This window comes from Epargyreus clarus, unplaced genomic scaffold (assembly GCF_041222505.1).
Source record: "Epargyreus clarus isolate Ecla_fem2 unplaced genomic scaffold, WU_Ecla_fem_2.2 ptg000029l, whole genome shotgun sequence".
NCBI lineage: Eukaryota > Metazoa > Arthropoda > Insecta > Lepidoptera > Hesperiidae > Epargyreus > Epargyreus clarus.
In genome coordinates, this window is record NW_027332235.1 from 3,697,616 (window position 1) to 3,721,818 (window position 24,203).

The 24,203-nt window shown below is 35.7% G+C and overlaps 1 protein-coding gene and 1 long non-coding RNA gene across 2 annotated transcripts in view; one reads left to right on the forward strand and one right to left on the reverse strand.

The window, feature by feature from the left end:
* Nucleotides 1–24,203, reverse strand: part of LOC140754452 (uncharacterized) — a 124,374-nt gene that overhangs the window by 94,288 nt on the left and 5,883 nt on the right. The window lies entirely within an intron of this gene.
* Nucleotides 18,360–22,547, forward strand: LOC140754449 (uncharacterized). Its single transcript, XM_073089463.1, has one exon. The coding sequence runs from the start codon at nucleotides 18,684–18,686 to the stop codon at nucleotides 19,440–19,442; it is 759 nt and encodes a 252-aa protein (XP_072945564.1). The 5' UTR covers nucleotides 18,360–18,683; the 3' UTR covers nucleotides 19,443–22,547.

Sequence of the window (24,203 nt, forward strand, 5' to 3'; positions counted from 1 at the left end):
CCAATGAAGCTAACATGTAATATTTCCTACTTCACATTAATCATGGTGGAGTTTAATGCCGGTTTGTCTAACTCCAGGGAAACATTATACACCGTGTGTTATATTACTTTCTATTTAATCCATTACAATTTTATTACTGAGCAGTTTTTATCATATTCATTTTATGGTATCAATGGAAAAGTAATTTATGACATGTACCACGAATCGCATTATCCATTGAAGATATATTAAATCCGCCTTTTCACGCACCTTTTGTTAATATTTATGTGAAAAATATAATTTAAACAAGTTTTGCCAAAATAAATATGAGTCTACAATTGACAGACAAAAAGGCAAAATAGTATTTACGTTTAACAACTCACACATCATTTAACCGTTACAAATATTACAAGAATTACTCAAACATAAATTTAGAATTTACTTATACGCGTATCTCATTTATCAAGTAGTTTATGTTTATGTATTTATGTCTACGTTTACGCGAAAAGGGTTTATATTTAAACGGATAAGAATACTCTATTAACCTTGTCGTATTTAGATGATATAACCAAAACTAAAACGAACTAAGTGACTAAGACAATAAAACGGTAAACATTTTAATTGATCGTCCGCAACTCCTCACGGAGAGATTTGTGTTGTTGTTTACTGACCTCGATCCACTCGGCGAAGTGTGTCTGAGTTTGATGCGGCAGTTCACTATTTATTTACCTGGAACAGAGAGGTCACGCGGTTAATGAAGGGACGAGTGATAGCTACGAACAAAATAAATACACGAAGCATCATAAATCAATCGTATATTTCGTCACTTAAGATTACTGCGATAAATTTCATAAAAGACGATGAAGAATATCATAAATACTTTGCTGATATTGATTTCGAAAGACTATTTAAATATCTATTTCAATTTGAGAAATAAAAATGACATTGCTATCTTTGTTAATTTCGCAAAAAATCTCAAAACGTGTTAAACGTGAAAGAAAATCCTACTTATGCGCTGATATGCCTACAATAGGTTTGCGTTAGGTATAGGTATGCTAGTGTCGTAAGAGTGTAAAAATACCCCAGGCGCAAAACCCAAGAAAAGAAACCCGAAACAGTCACTTCGATCTTTGCTCGACCTGTATGGAAAATCCCTTTTGCCATATTATCGGGCAAATCAAAAACCGCCAAATATCAAATTATGAACAATAAAACAAGTAAGGCAATATAACACCAAAATAAAACACGAGATAGGTAGGTATCGTGTCGTATCAATGTCGAATGGGGCCCGTCGCATAGCAATATGGTATCGATGAAATGTCAATCCGTCGAGGACGCACGGTGACAGCGGTCGTAAAGGAAAACGAGATTCGATTATGCGTCTCGGACACTGAGGTTTTATTGCCATGTTTTAAGTCTTTTGTTTCACTGCCAACGAGTGTCGGGTATAGAGAGGAAATACTAGCTAGAATAGGTAAGGTAAAATAGGTAATATGAGTTAAAGTAACTTAAAGTACTTTAGTAACTTATAGTATGCAAGTTAACTATTTCTTAATTGAAGACAGTCGTATTTCGATTTTTGGTAGGTAAAAATGGAAAGATTGATTATAAATAACGGGCCTAAACCGAATGACATCTAAAGACGATATCTAGCTCACTTGAGGTGGGTAGCGAGTGGGCCCATCCCATTGTCACATCAAGTCAAAAGTATCAGATTACATTACCATCGAAGTTTAAGTACCTGCTCCAAATTTTCCTTAATTGGTCAAGTGTAAGTAATTTCAAATTTAGTTACAGATTACATTGGTAGGTACAAACAACAGCAATTTAATGAAAAGTTAGTAACAATAACGTTTCAATATTTGTACACAGAGTAAACAGTCAAAGAACCTTGGAACATCTAGTAAGAAATATAACTTCCTTTGATATTTCCAAAACGGATATATACCCAGATGGTCCTTCGAACCGGATTCGAACAAATCTTCAATTTAACATACATTTCGACTTACAATTTAAATGCCGTAAACGAGAAAGGTCAACATACACATACATACGCTTCTATAAACACAGATTACTTGATAAAAGATAGACAAGTGGTTGAATGCGGAGTCGCGTACGGCATTGGTACGGTACATTTTTCGCTCGCGAGCGCTGCATTGTTTACGAACTTCGCTTATTTATAACTCGGTCTTTCGCAAACGTTGTTTCCACTGTTTCCATGTTTAATGTGCAACTAACGTTGTTGAGCTGTATTCATCGTGGAACAAAACAACGTTTGTTTTGCTCAGGCCCCTGTTGGCAGATAGTTCTTTTACTTTCCTTAATTATGCCGGTTTACCATTCAACACATTAAAACTTTTTGAACAGAATACATAAGAAGCCGCTAACTATGTAGCCCTTTTTTATGTTTAGTGATAAAAATGAAAAACAGATTTCTGAAATCAACTCCAAGAACTCCAAAGCTACCTTTGACGTCTAAGTTGGGAATAAATGTAACTGAAAGGATTTCATTACCTAGATTTCTAGGTAGGTACTATTAGACTCTAAACCAAAACACATAGGTACATTCCCAAAATAAGGCATTTGGCACTGAAGATATTTTATACGTTATATCAGCATATCGTTATCGATGAACAGATAACCGCTCACAAACTCACACACTCACAAAGATACGACCAAAAACAAACTCAACAATATTATACCTACTACGGTATACAATAAAACAACACGTGTACGTCCGTGTGTCGTGTTACGACAGTATCACATCGTTGTATGTGTTTGTCGATCAGAAAAGTCGATTTGAAGACTAAAGAAAGCTGCATTAGGCTCGTTTCGGTCACGCACCGTGGCATTGTGATGTGTGAATCCGAAGATTATGCCTCCCATTTGCTTATGGCTTTGTAAAGGTTCAGCAATTGAAATAACAACACTTCTGCCACATACGTGCCGATGTTTACTTTACTCTTGTATATATTGAGGCTTTAACTTCAAATAAAAAAACAATTATTTGAAAATAAAGTTGATAAATGAAAATGATTTTTCCAGAATGAAATGAAATACAACATCTTTAGGATCCACTCAGGATTCCCAATTGCGATTATCATTAGTACAAATAATTATAAAAAAAAAACAGCCAAACTTGCACAAGATATCTAACTTTTTAAATTTAGGTATCAACTTCACCGGGGATCGAACCTGGAACCTTTTGCGTAGCAGATAGGCGTGATAACCGCTGCGTCACTGCTATTCCATAACTTACATAATGTCCGTGCTCTAGAATCCTCAAGCATAACCACTATTGATATATAGACACACGCACTTAGCAACACACCAGTGTATCATCACGGCGCTTATCTATTAGCACAACAAACACATCGTCGTTGGGAGCAACGCACGCGCTCAATGCAACCGCGCCGGCCTCGACACAGCGTCACCGAGTACCTAGTGACTACCTACCGAGCACGCTAGGTAAACGGAATAGAAATTGCCGTGAATTAGACATAATCAACACAGCTACGTTTTTATGAGATTGAAGTAACAAATGATATAATCCAGCTGATGGTAAATGACTATGGGCAACTCCGTACAGCATGGAGGTTTTCCCTGATGCTGATCACAAGAGCGTTACCACTTACAAGGATATGATATGTAAATCAACCTGCATCCACAACCTTGAACCGAAACGGAAGAACTTCAGGCTAGAAATATATGTGGCGGTGTTACCCCGTTCGAACCGCACTGGTTCTGTTACGAATTTCTATGACTGAGAAAGCCTGGAGAGTACTCCATCCTTATTAATGTGAACTATGCTATGGTAGTGTTAGGGACAAAGCGGCTGGACTCCAAGTCTACCAGAGTATTCGAGATGAACGTGCAAATGCCTCCTTCAAACTAAGGTGGGAATATCGAAATATATGGCACAAAATCCGAAATTATATGCCAGAAATGTATATAATTATAATTAACCCATGGTCAATATTACCTATTTTAGTCCAATCATTGATATTTTATCTTTAGCAAGTGGAGCTTCAGCAGTGTTTACGCAAGTTGAACAAAAAACAAAGAAAAAAATACTTTATAAGACTTTTCCGGCAGCAATTATTTGGAAAAAATATAAGCTCCTTGCTCTTTTTCTTCGAAGTATTACGATTCACAAAAAATCTCATTGCTTACCTAATGTAATTAATTAAATGTAACTAAAGTTAGTATCTGGTGCGGTGCCGAAAATTAAACCTAAAAGGAATAGCTTCGACATTAGTAAACACTTGAGTACCGCATAGTATAGTGCTTCATCTAAGGAAGATATAGGTGCCGTGTTACAGCGTTTGACCACGCAGACTTTGTCCACCATTCAATTCCTTTTATCTTTAGAATTTAAAGTCCAACATAAAAGTTCTCGAAACAATACAGTGAAAACGATCGCGAACCGCCACATCATCAGTTTCTTCAAATGAACGGAGCTTTCACCGATAGAGATGCAGTTCACACCACAGACGTCACCAACTACTTATACCCACATACATATACGTACATTGAATCGTTACCGCTCGCCATTTACACAATACTATTGTGAGGCTATTGATAACAAGGCCCACGAACCGCACGGCGCATACAAATGTAGAGTACGGTTCCACACCGTTCCACTGCGAGCCTACGCGACACACTCGAACACGACCACAATACCGACCGCGCATTGTATGTGTATACAGTGTTGCAAGTGAAAGAATCGTTGCGGTTTCACCAAACAGCCGCAGAACAACGGAGTGGAGGTACTGAGTAAGCAGGAACGTGGAATCGTTAGTGTTTGCCATTTACACAATACTATTGTGAGTGGCTATTGATAACGAGGGCCGAGGCCTGCCCGCTGCATATAAATGGAAGACAAACCATTCCATGGTGAGCAATGACATGACACAGTTATATGCTAAGTACCGTGTATGAGTACAAGCTTAGCATTTATTTGTTCTGGAAGTAATAAACGGGAAATTCCTTGATGATACTCATCGATGATGAATTAATGATGTCATTGCAACTCATAAACATTGTTCACCAGCTATAAATACGAAAGCAGCTCTTCCTTTTAGCTACAAATTTATTAATGCAGTAAAGCTGAAATTATCACGTTCTATGAAAGTCTTCTTGCTTAAACTTACGGCCCAGTACCCTTAGTATGAATTTTTACGTTTTTACATAAATGACTGTTTTTGTTTACGTATTTCTCATAGTATTCCAATCAGTTCTGATACAATCCGCTAGGGGCGCTGATTGAAAATGTATGGGCAAATACGTAAACAAATACCAAAACAGTCATTTTTGTAAAAACGTAAAAATTCATAGTAAGGGTACAGAACACGGTAGCGCAAAAACGAGTTCTCGTTTAGACATCTTAATGCTTTTTTATTCGAATCTAGACAGTCCGTATGCTATGAGGATCACTTCAAATAAAAACATCTAAGTTATCTTTTGACCATTTAAAATGTCAGGAGAAATTACGACCGTGACATTTTTACCGACAGCGAATTTTTTATGTCGAAGAATGTCCAGAAAGTACGATCGTGTCTTACGTATGACACCGATTCAAATTCAAAATGGCATTTATTGATAAGCTCTCACGTCAGTATGATGATAGAGAAAGCTTGTCACAAAGTAAACGATGACAATGACATGTCATTTTGAAATGTAACGTTTTAACTGTTAGATACATTCGTGCATTCGTCTTGCGTGTCAGCTTGTAACATGTCATAACTGCATTAGTCTTCAACCAGTTAATTGGATACAGTGACATAATGTCACTTAACAGTCCTGAAATACCAGATACAAACTTAGCAAATCCACAGTTTTGTTGCCCGTGTTCTACAACTGACAACGAAATATATACTCATTTACTATCATGTATCTATCATCAAATAGCATCATGCCTTACCACGCACCTCAAACTGTGTTAAAACAATATGTGAAGTTTACCAAACCGCAATTGGCAAGCGCGGTGGACTATAGCTTATATGCCTCACTCACTCACTCTAGGGTGAGACCCGTGTCCAACAACATGACAAGAATGGGTCGAGAATTACAAACACCGGAGCTCTATCTCAACTGAGAAGACGTGGGCGGCACCGCGCTCGAAGCACGATGGGTACCATTTCAATTTTCGTCAATTTTCGTCAAGGACGTCTTCGTTTCGGTTGTTATATTTAATGAACGTGTTAACACATGAATTCCATTTGCGAGCGCTCGCAAAACATGTACGCAGTTCTAATAAGGTTTACTTAACTTTATTGCTTCGAAATAGAATAAACTTTGAAGGCGCGAAGTGTACAAAGAACCCATAACTCCGAGATGCTAATTGGGTATAGCGATGTATGGAAAAATCTTTAACGTTAACGATATCACAAGTAGCTAAGATTGACATTATTATAATATAGAAATAACAAACGATCATGCAGTCCATCTGGTGGTAAGTGGCTACTGCCTATCCCAATCCCAGATAAGATAAGAGTACAAGCTGAGGACTAAGCTGGAACGCCACGGATAAGTATGTCACCCTTACCACACTTTTCAAATCGGAAGGCAGAACACACCTTGTTCTCTACACTCGTCACTACAGTGATGTGTCTAGAGTGGAACTACAAAAGATTCTATCAACTTAAAGGGATCTTAGCCCATTCGAGATAGACTCACACATACCCGGTTTTTATTATATTTGTTGTTTTAGACTTTGTACTATAATCGCACCATGTTAGCAAAATATATTACCGTTTTTACTATGGAGTAAAAACTCGAATTCAACCATAGAAAAAAGTACGCTTTTAATTTAATACCTTAATTTTTTATCCTTTTATTAATTGCCAGCTATTATAAAACGTATTTTTTTTAATGTTAACCGGCTGCCTATTACGATTTCAAAGTATGTAAGTATTGCGCCTTTGCGGTGGTGATGCAATGGACTAAGAGATGAATAGATACGATAGATGTCTACATTTGGAAATCAGAGAAAGATGCTTTCTTCACTCATAACCCCACACTCTGATTCTAGACGATGTCGTGGGTATTAAGAACACACAAGAAAACGAATACACAAGCACAAGGAAATACACAATAATTCAAAATTAATCATCATTAATAGACATCTGTCTGCCGGACACGGAGTCCTCTGTATGCCAGATCGGTATAGTTACGAGTATCACTCTGCCTCATGAAAATCCATAAACTAACAACTGCATAGTAACTCTACAATATAATAAACGGTTGTTCTACATGACGACAGAAACGTAATGAACATTTTCGAAACAATGGAGAAAGTACCTACACATTATAATAACTAAACATTTTACTCGACGAACGTTTTATCTATACGAATAAATATAGTGTTTGTTTGTAATTTTATGAACATCATATACATATGAATATACATATTGCGATTGTAAAACGTACAGTATCCTGTTTGAAGTTTAATTTTATGTCTATAGTTTCGCGGACGCCTGAAACGATTTAGACGGAACTTTCACGAGACTTTAAGGAGAACTTGAATTAAGTCATAGGACTGCAATCCATTTTATATCTAACTGCTGGATACAGGTCTCTGTTTACAAATAAGGATTATCACATTACAAGCAAACACCACGCTGCTCCAATGTGTTACTTACAATTGTAAATTGTTTCTACTTACTATGTGTACAAAATTTGCACGCCGACCCGGCAGAATAAGAGAAATTTGTAACTATAAGACCTTTGTTAACCTTATTCTATGCAAATAAAGAATTATGAATTACAATTTTGATAATATCTTATCTTCTGCCTTACTCGAAAATTCATTAACCAAGAAGTGACAAATAACTGTACAAACTAAGTCAGTCTTGTGTCGGTGTTACTGGACTGGATTTAGAAGAACGGCATAGGTTGAAAACAACAGACCCGTATCTTATTACTACAATTTTTAAATAAGTGTTAATTCTACAAACATCTCACTTCACTATAATCAAACGTTATTATAGCTTAAAACTATCTCTAACTACGAGTATATGACTAACAATAATGCCACATAATTTAATGATTATAATGAATAATCATGCTTGGACATATAAAAAGTCTACCTAGTGTAGGTATATCGCTTCAGTGTCGCGACCATCTCGGTAGAAAGCTTCAATGTACGGTGTACATTAATAACATTCAACAAATAATGTTAGAACAATATCACCGAGACATGTTCTTAGCACTCGTGTCTTGTTAACACGGAGACAATGGCCGCGGTGAACGTTCAACGACAATTATAATTCGCCACTTAGCAACACCGTTGCGAATTGCCTTGGACTTTCGCACGATTTCCATTCAAAAGATACATGTTGTGTGTTGCAATCAACCTCTTTTTGTTAATCGATCGGTTAAATGTAATGTAGTAAAAACAACGGTACCGAGAACTGCTGTGGTCTACATGCATCGGTCGGTACTCACGTAGTACTATAATCCTATTTGCGGTTGATTACAGACGTCCATTGGTGACATTTTTGTCACCGTATGGGCTGCATTGTCATTTGCTATATTACAAGAAGTCCAACATGGACATTATAAAAAATACTTATTAACACGCTTTTATTAGCTTGGGTTGTATGTATGTATGTATTAGTGGATGCAATCCCGACTCGAGATCGTAAAGTCGAGATCCCGCGGGATTAGAAATATCAATCCCGCGGGATCTCGTCTAGTTAAAAAAATCACATCACTGTAAACGATGAAAACTGCTTGTTGGTTATAGTGAGCGTGGAGTGCTCCACTTATCAATTTTCGAAAAGCACCCCACACTTTTTCCACAATTATACAATTGACTGTTCCTTAATTGATTCCTAGATTGAAAATTATTTTCTACTTTTTAGTTGATTTAATGATAAAAGCGTGTTTTTTAGTTTTTGAACTATATTTATTTTATTTTCAGTACTATTGAAGACATCTAGTAGTTAGTTAAAAGTTCGTTAGATAACCGAAAGAAGCAAAACTTGGCTCACGCTTCCAAGTTTCGAAAAACCAATCAGTCTTTCGTTCCAAAAAGAGTATCATTAGGGTAAGTTGACTCTAGAACGGTAAATCGTTACGATAACATATCATAAAATATATACTATCATACACGTAGGTAGACTGTAGCAAAGTAGTTTTTATCCTAACTTTATACTTCATAATTCAATATTGGTATACTCGACTGTACTGTTGGTCACAACACATTAGCCTAGTTTTCGGTACCCCAATTGGATTGGCCGAACCGTCAGAAGTTCGAAGACAGTAACAACATTTAATTTCGCGCGCTCGCGAAAGAATTTCGCTTTTAGGCACTAACTCAATTCCGACGACCGAAAACAAACTTGATCGTACACTAACTTATCAGAGGCACTCTAATTTCGTTCTGTGCACGTTCTAGAAAATAAAACTTGAGGCCGTCGATTTATCAGTGAACCGTTATAAACGAGCAAGGCATATCGAATTAAGAGCGCATATATTGTAGCAACATGACTCGAAGTCATACAAGCCGACAGGTACGGGCGGGCGACACACTTCCGAGCGAGTCGTGAATGTACGAGTATCGATTGACATCGATGGAAACGAAGCCGGGTCGACGGCAACATGTCTTGAGAAATGGCGGACTAGGGACGTTTAATAAATGAGACTGTTGTCATGCTACACTCTGAATGCATTGAGAGATTCGCTGACCGGCGCGGCGTCCGAGGTCAGACCCTAGCAGTCTGAAGGTTTGATTTCCATTCAGAAAGATATCTAAACAATTTATTTCGATATTTTTAATCATTACTCTTAGTTCTTTGAAAGGACTTTAAATACCTATCCAAACTATACCGAAAAGGAACTCTTTAATTTATGTATGTTGTAATTTTTGTTAATACATTAAGCAATAGTAAAAGATCTTACATCCTTTAATAAAAAAGTAACATTTGCTATGAAATTTGCTTCGTTCAATAGTATCCACCTATATAGACTGATATAGCTTATGTCTAGCGTCAACAAAAGACTGATGTGAAGGAAACGGCAGGCAGACTTCCTGCCAATAACGATGGTTCAAACGGAACGTACACGTATGATTTGTCACGGTAAAAATATATTTTACAAGAGCATAATGTTGCACGTTCATAATTATGTTTATCTATGCTTTAAAAAAAATATTACTATTTTGTATACCTATTCAAATTGAAATGAGTAAGTGAGGTAATGAGTACGAATAAATGAGGAAAAATAATAAGGTAAATGTGATTTAGGATACATTTTTTAACTTGATCCTATTCAGATGTCATTACTGTTCAGATAGAGAAATTGATTTTTACCTCACCATAAGCCGCTTTTATAGTCAAGAGTATTAACATTTAAAACCTACATTTACTTTACACGTGCCTAGGCCAAAGTAAAAACAATAGATTAAAAACAAAGGTTCAACGATCGCGTTAAATTGTAATTGCCTTCTATATTGTACAGTATGAATAAAGTACGGGGTACATTTCAAGAGTTAGGAGGCGCCTCGCCTTCAAACATATTTCTGTCAGCTAGAAGCCAGTTACCGTACAACTTTCGTTGTAGTCAGCATTTCTCAGGCTTGGACTAAGTTGAGCCTCAACAATACCTCGTCTACATCCAATAATCCTTTCCGTACAAGTTGCGAACGAGCGAGCGGGGCTTTCATTATAAGCGGACCGAAATTAATGACCCCCGTTACTCTAGATGGGTCACTTGAGCAAGTACTAAGCGGTATCGGTAACAAACCGTGAAAGTTTAAGCGTTCACAGGCCACAAATACAATATCGTATAATGCATCGAGGTGAAAGTCTGTGACAGTGACTAATCTGTATGACATGGAGCCATTTTGTACATTTACAGCGCGGAAAGTTTTAACGACTACGTTGCCAAAACGTTAAGGCGAATGGTAAACAGATTTGTCAGGCCCATCTCTTTGTTACGTATGAAAGCATGTAGTTTGGGAGTTGTCCCCTTATTGATGTTGTCGATTTGTCACGACGTTTTGTCCATTAAAGTAATCTTAAAGTACATTATATTGCGAAATGTATATTGTATATCGTTAACAAGCGCCTCGTTTAAGATAGTTATTATGCCAATTGTGTTATTGTTAGCTTTTTTGGGTGTAAACTTGTAAGGCAATGTTGTTCCATTAATATCACAAATAATTCCATAAACTTATTAAATAAAGTACATGAAAAATAACTATGCACGTTAAAATAGTGGAAGCAAGTAAATAAACAATTTGAACAATAAAAGACCGACGCAAACGTAATGGCATTCGTATAAACTTCATTACAATTTGGGTTCAATAATCGAACTGCCGAACGTTGCCTATTAATTTGCTTGAATTAAACAATTCAGTTGTTTTACAAATGTATTGAATACGTTACTCATTTAAATAAATACAGTTTCAAAAGTTTTACAATCAAATTGGAAAGTACAAAACTTGGCACGCACACCAGGATAGCATAAGATCATAACAGATATTAATAAATTCAGCGAGTACTGAGTAGAGTTGGGTCGAAAACAAGACGAGCCGAGTACCAGGGGCACATATTCGCGAGGAGTTCACTTTGGCAGTCGGCAGTGTCAGTGTGGCAACAGCGCGGTTACGTAATGCGCTGGTGAGGGGCGGGGGGCGCCGGGTGAGTGACCTGCATGGACCGCCGATGCCAATTTACCCATCGCATCACATCACGAAATCTACGCTGCATGCGATGCAAAATGTTATCTGCGCCTAGCCACGCAGATTTTATATTGCCCTGATACTTAGCAAAAACGGATAACGCGTATTTAACTTAAGCTTTGACAAAAAACTTTAAACCATTGATACTATGAAAAACGTTAACCAACCGTGTTCATTGAAATGATAAATATAACAGGATATTATTTTGTTAAGTTGTTGCACACACCTGTCAAATGCACGATTACGCAAACATTTTCAATTTTACATGCATATAAATTGTTATAACATCCAATAGGTTAAATATCTAATCAAAAAATATCAGATTTGTAGTGAATGATAAAAACATACAAATACTTGGTGCTCAACGGTGTCAAGGCGTTCGTCCGTTGCGCCTTGAAGGTCCGTTTTATTTAGTTCACACACATGCTTATATTTTTACCATATACAGAGCATACATTAAGAATAAAGAAATAGATAAAGCTTATATGTTGTAACTTTTAGAACCATATTTTGTATAATTGTAGTACAATTAGCATTTTGAATTATTATATGACCAGGAAACTAGCACAAAGAACGATTTCAAAGACCCACATCGTAACAGAGAGGATAAATAAAAACAAAGGACAATTAGCGGATAGACTTAGATCGGAGATCGACTGGTAATTGCTACATTTCCGCTTGCGCCACGGTCTTGATGAAGAACGCACGGAAACGTTCACTACTACCTACATATGTATGTACAACAGATGCGAGAAGGGAACAATCGAACTATTATGTTAACGATACGAAGACGTACGGTATATAGGTACGTCACACATTAATACAATAGTACGAGCGCATTAAAGTATATAAGTAAAAGGTACATACAAATTTCATACAAAGACCAAACGAGTATACAATTTAGAAATAGATAGAAAGAAGGTAGTTCGTTGATCTTCCTCAAACTTTGTACTTTTGATTTAATGGGAAAATGAGGCAATGTATATAAAACAATGCCTAAGTGCACATGTAAACCAAGCCTTTAACCTTGTAAAGTTTTGTTAGAAAGATATTAAACGCACTTGATAATTTGCAAATGCATCACGATAAATAAAACCAACTAAGAGAAAAATATAATTATGATAAGATTAAATGAAACGAGATAAAAGTTGAGTAATCATTTATTTAAATAACAATCAATTTTGATAATGTCTGACGCAAATAAGAATCTCATCGATCATAAGAAGTTATCTCCTTGTTTTCTTTAAATCGTCATTCGTGTAATCGTCGAAAAGACTAAATTATTGATTTCTTTGAGGGAAAACAATTCAAGCGGCAAAGAGATCGATTAGCGATCGATTTCGATTACCGATACGGAAACTTGAAGTTTACTCCTCGACCAGGAAAACAATTGTCGCACAGTCGGAAGCGGTCCTTCTCGCAGTTTTTCGACCGACCGCACAAACACCGGCAACAAAGAGCAGTTTCGGTGCAATGTACCGTGGCGAGCGCAGAACGGCCATCGGCGACGTCGCACGAATCGACAAGAAAATCGCCTTTTACTGAAACAGATGCGCGAATTTTTTTTACCACTTTCAGGGTTGCCAGGCATTTAGATTTTTGTTTCTTGCCAGACATTTGGGGTGTTATTTTTACAGTAGCGTACGGTCAATTATGCTCAGAATTTGGAAGAAGATATTATTAAATATCTGGCCAACCCTAGCTTTAAGCCATAGTCCAGTTGAAAATCCTACTGATATCCTCATCGGACAAAAACACACATGTTACGCACATTTGGTACCTTGATTCCAAAATTTCTCGACGTAATCCGTACATCATCGCAATAAGTGTTTACTATTCTTTGCATGTGGCAGAGAGTAAAAAAAGTGAAGCAATACGTTACGTACATTCAGTACGATCGTAACTGGTGATTCTGTATTTCAGTGTCTAATTTTTATCGCAAGAGGAATAACGTGGAAATAAGCAAACGGATTTGAAACCAATGACACAACCAAATGAGATTTCTGTATAATACCTACAGACGCGTCGTAATTAGGGCTTACAAATTTAAAATTCAAAACAAAATCTCTGTAGCTGGAGATAATTAAGGACAATTTGCGTGACACACGAACCAAGATAGTACCGGCCACGCCAACTTAATTAACATCACTGCATTAGAAAACAAGATTCCGCTTTTTAGAGGCAAACTTGGCAATCTTCGTCTACTTTATATGAAAAACAAGGCGGAGCAAAAAGCGGTTGTGTATTGACACAAAAGTCTCTCGCGGACCGATGTGGAGTAGGGTCGTCAGCTTGTCATCTAGGATACTGGTTCGTGTAGAACATTTTATTATGTAGTAGGCCTTATAAAATATGATTCTTTAAACGGCATGTTTACTTTATTACGTATTTACTTCATATTTTTATATACTGTTTTTTTAGACATACTAATCCAAAACAGTATCTTTTATGATTATCAGATTTTGTATTTAATTTTTTTCTCTAATTTTTATCTCATAGTTTACTATTTAACCATTTTTAGACATTGAAGGATTGGTCTCAAGAATCTCTTGCTTGGATTATATCCCCCTTGTGAATGTTCTGTCATTGCGCATGTTTTACATATATTAGTTTACTAGTAGATTATTGGTTTACTGGTTAGCAGTAAGCAATAGTTGGAAAAAATCTGAAGTGCCACTTACTAACTTAATGTATTTTATGTCAGCCCTGCCGTGGATCCAAATTTGGCACAAGCGGCGACTTGGCAACTCGGAGCCGAAGAGTCGACCGCTCGCGATATGCACATTGCACGTACCCATTTACTGGGCGTAAACAAACGGTATTACATCATACCGTCGCCAACATCAAAATATACCTTGGGCAAATGTATGTACAGTACTATTTCAATCGACGAATACAATGATACGATTAAATTTTTCATCACGAAATTCTCGCTCATGATTTAAACTTTCGTCTTTTTACCAGCGAGGTTTTTTTTTGGAAACTACCTTCACTTGATACAATGGCAATGTGATCTTTCGAATAATATTGGAAAATATTACGTCTTAAGATCAAAGAGGACAAAAAGCATTTTTGGCACATAGTAACGAATCGGCAAAATGTTTGGCGACTGAAGAACACAAATTATTATTCAGTCTTATTTATCATGTTATTGATATTATTCTGTGTAGGCTTATCACAACATATTAGAAGATATATCCCAAATTTGGTTCTCATAATTCCATAACAACAAAATAATAAGGTTCTCGTGTTTTCAGGAAAACAAACTCCAAGGGACGAAAATACACAACTAATACAATTAATAACATGATTGCTTATTTTCCTCTTTCAATCAAGTATCTTCAAAGAAATATGTTATTTACTCGTATATAATAACAAGTATATTAACTCAATTTTTGTGACGCTACTTGTTTGCTCCTCCAAACGTTGACCTTGTTCATCGTCCAAAAAATCTGCATGAAAATAAAACACGAAATTGAAAACGTGTATTCCCTGACAGTCCTGTCACGATATTATTCGTGCCACATGGAATTGTGAAAACTCGTTTATATTTAATTATCACGTCTCTCAAAGTGTGTGGAGTCGTTCTTGAGCTGCCCAGATACCGTTGTCGCCCGAAGACAGTTTTTCTTTTCTTATGTGTATTCGAAATTCGAAATAATTTAAGAAGATTATTCCCAGATATACTTTATATATTTCGTTTGATGTTTTATGCCCTAAGAAGAGTAAGAAATATTCTCTTCATAAACACGTTACACAATTTAGTTATTACACCATTAAAACAGTGTCTTACGCTAAATGTATATCTTTTTTATGCTTTGTGGATCTAATCGTATTATTAATTCAGAAAAGTTCAGTCTTCACTTGTATTAAATGTAATCCACCTTAGAGAATACACATGAAACGAATATAAATAAATACGTATAAAACGTAGACATCATCATAATATAGATCAAAAAGGAATTAGCGGTTATTCACGAATCGGATAAAAGCAAAAAACAAACAAATCCACCACATTATGTGTTACTTGTTTTCACGTTCATAGTTGTCCTCGCGTGTGACGTCAAGCCAATCTGCCGTTGAGGAGAAAACTAGAAATAGATAGATAATATTTCGAGAAAATCACGTTGTGAAATAAACATGAAATGGAAAGCGAACGTGCTCAGAAATACATCGGGGTGGTAATGTATTCCCGGCTGCTCTCACGTTGTCCTGAGAAGTCACGTGTTTGCATCAAGATCCAAACGTCCATGTGAGCATGAAAGACTTTGCGAATTATGTAGACTTAGGGTGGTTATTTACTTGGGTTATATTCATTTACAATAAATTTCTAGGGAAAACAAAAAGGGAACTAAATATAAACTAACTAAATCTTTGACAGTTTTAAAGGATACTTAGATATTTGTGCCAAGGTGCACTAAAAGAACAACATTATAAATTACTAGCTGACCCGGAAAACGTTGTGTTGCCATATAAATAAAAAACTGTTAAGGGTGACCAACCCTTAACACTTAGGTATATGAAAAATAGATAGTAGCCGATTCTCAGACCTACTGAATATGCATATAAAATTTGTTAAAAATCGGTGAAGCCGTTTCGGAGGAGTACGGTAACTAACATTGTGACAAGAGAATTTTATATATAAGAAAATTATAATCACAAGGATGAATTAATAAAATCGAGTGTTTTAATAACAGACTCTTATTTATACTTTAGAACGGTGTTGTATATAACAAAGGAAAAGAGCTCAAACCATCATGAAACGCTAATTCATCAGGTATGTTATACCTCATATTTATGAGGAATCGCGCAGCAGATTAAAGCCCTTCATCGAGTATGTTGTAGTCGATTAAAAAAGATATCTGAATGACAAAATACACATTGAAAGGGAGCGTGTCCACAAATAAATATCTCTCTCTGTAGTCAGTAATATATTCCCGCCGCACCTCACGTTATCTCGCCACGGGGCCACGTGTTCACTTCTAGAATCTATGATCTATTCTCGACTTCAACGGTGTGCGGCAATCGCACACAAATTTAAACATAATAAATATTAATGAGCAGTCATTTTCAGAGCATTTCTGAAGTGTGCGAATTCGTTTGTTGGAAAGTGTACGATTCGGGACGATCCTGACATAGTCATAAAAACAATTTTACTCTACTAAAAACTTCTTAATAATTAAATGTAAACATATACATTTCACGTGTATAAAGTATCCAAATGAAAAAAGGACAATGTGAGGTAAATTACAAAGTGTTGTAATATAATTACCTAAAATTACCCCATAAAAATAAAATAGAAGTATGTATCTCCAAAAAAAAATTAAAATACTCCAATTTTATTAGGAAATAGATTCATAATATATTTCTAGAATTGCTCACGTTTCCATACCACGAGGCCACGTGCTGGTCTCTACGTTACCTGTGTATGAATTATGCCTACTTTAGCCCAAGATTTAGGATGAAAAACACAATGTATACATGAAATGGAAAGTGAATGCGCATGTATTGTCTATTATCACGTTATTTCACTGACGCGCCACGTGTTCGGACTGGGTTAGAACATGTACATAATACTTTCAGGATATCAATAAATCCATACAATAAACATACGAATTTATCAGTCTCTGCACCTGCGCTATGCCCCTTATATTTTACCCCTCCCTTATACTTATACCAATCCTCTTTGAGATATATTACGATTTTATTTATTAAATTTGCAATAGCATGTACAATGCTGCAAGATCAATTTCACAGACGTAATGTACTATAACTGTCTTAAACACATTTTGATAAAATTTTATTTATTTTACGTAAATATTGAGAATAAGGTTCGGACAATTTTGCTTGGGTGCATAAGTGTTTACCATCGCGATCCTTTTCAAAATTCAGCATACATGTATAATTGAAACGAATGACGCAGTTACTTGGGGTCAGAAGAATATATTTGTTGGTATATTATATGCCAACTGGCGTGTATAATAAGTACCATTCCTATGTATTTTTAAACATTTTTATATACTTGCAATCAAATAGTGGTAAGATAAGAATTATTTTTCGAAGGCTGTGGTTGCCGTTTGACTTGGGTGTATATGAGGCAACCCTCTTAATTCTCGAGAGTAGCAACGCTCTATGACGAAGCTTCACATAGAACCCCTGTCCCATATGAATTCTGTTACAGAATTTCATGGACGACAGTGACCACTTAACAGCAGGTGCATTACATGCTTGTTTGCTACTTCAGCCTTATAAAAAACATAAAACAACTTCAAGAAATTATACACCTGTTCATCTGTACAACGACAAATTGGCGGAAGTTAAAAAACATTAATTTGGAACATTCAGATCAGTGGGTGTGTGTGTGTGTGGTGGTTTTGTTTCGTTAATTGCCATTTTCCAAGTAATTATAAACCAGATCGTCCATGTAAGATTGACGAAATCCACAAAAAACGTATTGGCAACCAAACAGTATCTTGCACACACGAATTGCGTCGTCGCAGCGTTTTGCAATGCAACGTGTACTGACATCAGGGTTGCCAAGATTTTTTTCCTGATGACATGACTTTATTTGCTTCTTAGAGTAAGCAATGAAAACACTTCTAAAGTTTTGTATTAAAAATAAATATAAAAAAATGATTTTTTTTTGTATTATTTCTAATTTGTTATATTATGTTCCGTTATTCCGTTCCGTTTCCGGTTCTCAAAGCGTAAACATCACAGTATTGTCCGTCTGCATTAAAACGTCATTTAAAAATAATAGTAGCTTCCCGGTAACAACTAATCAGTGCAGAATAAAAACCTGAAGTATCGTGGAGTGCAGTGTACATTAAAAAGTCGCGCCATAATTCCAACAAACTGAAGAAATTAAGTTGAAAATATCGAAAAGTGAGGTCAAGAACTTGTCACAAGACATTGACAACTTAATACGTAAGTCATCAGCAAACTGCCAAAGACAATAGAGGTAAATCAGTGTTGCCAGAACTTAGTAATACGTTCCATTACACGCTTTAAAAAAATGGAAGAACAATTTTTAATGTTATTTGATAAAATGAAAATTGAAATGCAAATTCAATCAGCACAACAAACAGAGACTATTACCAAAACAATAATGGATAGAATGGACATGAAATTGGAACCTATCCTAGCAGAAAATAAAAACTTGAAATTAAAAGTGGAACGGCTTGAAAAAGAGATCGAGTATCTAAAGAAGGAAAAGCGAAACAACAATATAGTCATTTTTGGTTTGAAGGAGGACAATAATTCCACGTTAGAACTCTTAAGCGTTGTTTTGAAAATTTTCAGGGAGAGGCTGGAATTAAATGTGGAGGAATGGGAGGTAAACAAAATCCACAGAATTGGGAAAATAAACAAGGAGAGCGACAAACCACGGCCTGTCCTACTTTCATTTGTGAATAGCTTGAAGAAGAAAGAGATAATGAAAAAGAAGAACCTACTTAAAAACAAACGCATATATATTACAGAAGATTATCCTAAAGAAGTTATTGAAATAAGAAAAGCTTTACAACCTAAAGTAATCGAGGAAAGAAGTAAAGGTAACATTGCATACATACATTATGACAAGCTAATCATTAAAGAAAATAAATCGAACAAAGACAAAAGAAAAAGGGAAGTATCTCTGTCGCCTCAATCTAGCAGCCAACCCAAAAAACAACAGACATTTACGTCATCCAAAGCAAATCGCACGAATGCTTTCGATATAATGCGTGGCAGATCAAACTCACTTTCAATTTACCCTGGAGGAAAAAACCAATAGCAACTAAACATCGGCAAACGGGAAAACAAACAAAACAATGAAATAGGAAACAAAACAATTGGAAACAACATACCTCCCCCAAGCCGACTGGTCATCGTGGGGGAAAATGACCACGACCCTCTAAGGAAGAATTGCATTACATACAAAAAAGCAACTAATATCTACATAGCTACCCTCAATGCTAGATCATTAAGAACCCCGGAAAAACTTTTAGAACTCGAAACTGCTTTAGAAAATCTAAATTGGGATATACTAGGGATCAGCGAAGTAAGAAAACTTGGAGAAGGTATAATAGACAATGGACGATATATTCTACACTATAAAGGTGAGACACCAGGAATGCATGGAGTAGGATTTCTTATAAAAAAGGACATGATGGACAAAATAGATGAAATCAAAGGAATTTCGGAAAGAATAGCTGTTCTTAATATAAAACTACCAACACAGAAAGACTATACATTGTGGACCATAATCCAAGCATACTCACCAACCGAATCTAACAAACCCGAGGATATCGAAAAAACTGAAAATTTCTACAGACAATTGCAAACTACTCTAAATAGTGCTAACAAGAATATCATCATAATGGGTGACTTCAATGGACAAGTCGGACTATGCAACAAGGGAGAAGAATACATAATAGGGAAACACGGATACGGTAAAAGAAGCAATAATGGCATAAGACTAGTCACATTTTGTTCTGAAAATAAACTAAGCATCCTAAATAGCTTCTTTAAGAAGAAAACTGCGAAGAAATGGACATGGGTCGCCCCCAATGGATTGTACAAGAACGAAATTGATTACATTTTATCGAATAATCCGAAAGCTTTTAATGATGTAACTGTAGTCAAAAATTTAAACTTTAACACGGACCATAGAATGGTTCGAGCAACACTCACGGCTGGGAATATAAAGAAAAGTAGGAAGTTCCACAATAAATATATAACTCCTATATTCACTGGGAATAGCGATACATATCTGGATAACCTGAACAGTTCATTAAGTAAGAAAATGAAAGGAAATATACCAATCCAAGAAAAATACGACAGGCTAGTAAATATACTTAAGTCAGAAACTAGAAAAACAAATGCAACCAATAAAAATATGATATCGTTAGAAACTCAAAATTTGCTTTACGAAAGGAAAGAACTTATAAGTAGGAACAAATCAAATATAAACCGGCAAAAAATTACTGAAATTAGTAAAAAAATCAATGAGCAAATAAGAAAAGACCGAAAATCAAAAAGAATAAATGTAATGAAGAAATATATTGAAAGAACGGGCGGTATTACAAAAGCCATTAAAGAATTAGACCAAATAAAGACGTGGATGCCAAATATGCTAAGAAAGGACGGAAATCGCACTGCAAAAAGATCTGAAATTATTAAAATTGCTACAGATTACTATCGGAATTTGTATCAGAATCACAATCTAAAAAAATCCGCGTCAGAACAAACAATAGTAGAACAAGAGGATCCACCTGACTTATTAAAAGAAGAAATAACCAGAGCTATAAATTCCTTGAAACGTGAGAAAGCTACCGGCCCAGATCGAATTACAAACGAAATTCTCAAAATGTCAGTATCAGCCATTACTCCGCATTTAACAGAGCTATTTAATGAAATCATAAGATCTGAGTATATCCCAGATGACTGGACGAAATCAACAATAATACTGTTGCACAAAAAAGGGGACAAAGGTGATATTGGAAATTATAGGCCAATAAGTTTGATTTCGAACATCTACAAGGTATTCTCCAAAATACTACTATCTAGAATTACTAGGACTCTCGATGGAAACCAACCGAAAGAACAAGCGGGTTTTCGAAGCAACTATTCCACTATAGATCATATCCATGTAGTAAGACAAGTTATTCAGAAATACCAAGAATATAACAAACATTATTACTTAGCTTTCGTTGATTTTAGCAAGGCTTTCGATTGCTTGGATCACCAATACATATGGGAAGCACTAGGTAGGCAGGGTGTAGAATCAAAGTACATTAGACTTTTAAAAAATATCTATGCAAAGAGCACTGCAATTGTTAAGCTGGAAACAACAGGAGAGGAATTCCCAGTAGGCAGAGGTGTCCGCCAGGGCGATCCGATATCTCCAAAACTATTTTCTGCGGTTTTGGAGATGATTTTCCGGGCCCTGGATTGGTCCCAGAACGGTCTGAATATCAATGGGGAAAATCTCAATCATCTTCGTTTTGCGGACGATTTGATCTTATTCTCAGAGTGTCCAAGAAATTTAGAGCAAATGTTACAACAGTTGTCGGATGAAAGTGCTAAAGCCGGGTTATCAATAAATACATCTAAAACTAAGATAATGACAAATTTCATACAAACATATACTATACGAATAAATACCCAAGAAATAGAATATGTAAATGAATATGTGTACTTAGGACAACTGATATCGACATCTAATTCCATGCAAAAAGAAATAGAAAGAAGAGTGACAAATACCTGGAAAAGATACTGGTCTCTAAGTGAAGTTATGAAAAACAATGAAATACCTATAGCATATAAAAGTAAAATATATAACACGTGCATTTTACCCTGCTTGACGTACGGTTGCCAAACATGGGCATTGACAGACCGGCTATGCAATAAATTAAATGTATGTCAAAACGGAATCGAAAGGAGTGTAATTGGAGTTAGGAGAAGAGACAGAATAAGACTGAAAGAAATCAAAAGCAAAACCAAATTTAAAAATGTACAGACAGTCTCGAAAAAACTGAAATGGAGATGGATAGGGCATATGTTAAGAGAAAAGGAAGAGAAATGGACAAGATCTATAACAGAATGGTACCCACGAGAGGCGACAAGAAAAAGGGGAAGACAATTGAAACGGTGGGAAGACGATATTAAAAAGATAGCTGGCCCACGATGGATCAGGATAGCTAAGGATAGAGATGAATGGAAATCTTTAGAGGAGGCCTTTGTCGGAAGACAAGCTGCTACAGGGGAATAAAGTTTGCCGATTTTAAGAAAAAAAAAAGAGAAAACAATAATAATAACAAAACATTAAAAACATATACATGTGTAAATTTCAAAGTGTAAAACCTCAAAATACTTAGTTTGTAACTTGTGCAGTAATAAAGGCTTATTTTATTTTTATTTATTATATTATGAAAACTATATTTTGACATTTATTTCATTAGTTATTTCTTACATCTTTAGTACTCAATAAACCTTATTTCATTTTAAGCACTAACCTAACCTAACCTAACCTAATTTCATTTTAAGCACATTCAGATGCATTTGAATGGAAAAACAGCAATTTTGCATACCTAATATTAAAAAAATACTTTTCAAAAATAGTATATAATACGCAAACCCTAGATACAATATGTACATTTCATTGTATAATTTATTACACAGTAGGGTAAGCAACCCTAACTAACAAATCGACCTCGCACGAGAGACCTGAGAGCGTCGATGAAGAAGAATACAAAACACTAACTTAGGTAACGCTCATAAAAGCTGCGAATGGTTGCAAAATCCGCTACGGTATGAAATGTCACGTTTTATACACCAAGAACAATGCCGAACTGCGATAAATAATTTTGATTTGTGTTAATACGTAACAATTGTATTACACCAAGTGTCGACATTATTCTCGTTTCTAAACAAAAGGCAGTAAAATAGAGGATTTACGTATCGATTACATAGAAAAATGAGAAAACCACTAATAAATATACACAATTTGTAGCCAAACATCATAAGTTGATAACGTAAGTGGATGTAACGTCTTATCTTTCAACTGTCGTAGATATTATGTCGACGATCAAAAACCGAATCAAACTTTACGTATTTGCTAAAAACTAAAGTCGAAATATTCAAAATAGTTGGTATCCGCGCTACAACATCACAATGTAATTTCGGCAAGGCGTGCAAGAACAAGACAGTGTTACTTTCAAAAGTGGCCCAGATGTTGTTAACGGTACAGAGCGACAGATGCGCCTGCATTTACAGAGTTTTCGATAATCGAGAAACACGCCAATAGCACTCAAGCGTGTAACACATAATAAATTCCATGCTGTTTTCAAATACACTTGTAAATGTTAAGAAATTTTAAGTAAGGTAAGTAGGAAATTCAATTAGAAAATGGTAATTTAAGAAAAAAACTATACAGATCAACCATTAATGTTTACATATAGATAAATAAAATTAATCAGTAAAATAATTGTTATTTTTCTCAAACCTTTACCTACGAGAAACATAAAATGACATTGAAGAAATGAACGACGACCGAAATCCTTTAAAAAACCAAAAAGGACAGAACGATCAAATATTTAAACAATATCTCGCATGCAACAAAGTAGAGGTTGACAACCACTGAATATTCGATTGTCCACTTCTTTCCACACATTGGAGTATAATGTATTCTGCATTTGGGGCTTATCTGCGTTATGGTGCGGCTACACTTAGCTCCACGCGCTGCTCCTCGTGTTTCCTTGATTATTTTCGTTGTGACCACGCTGCTCTACTCGCGTCGGCAGTTATGCCACTTTTTTTTTAATATTTCTTACAAAAGCAATACTAAGTGCTTTAGGAATAAATATAGTAGGTACACATTTAGTTTTCGCCGACTAACTTTAATGTCACTAAGTACATAAGTGTTTCTGACAACTTTTTTTCTATAATATACGCTAAGAAGTCATATTTTATATTTTTCCCATAGATTAGTAAAGATACTTCGCCGCCTTGAAATTGAATGAAGCCACAAACGGCTTATTTTAGTAAGTTCTTT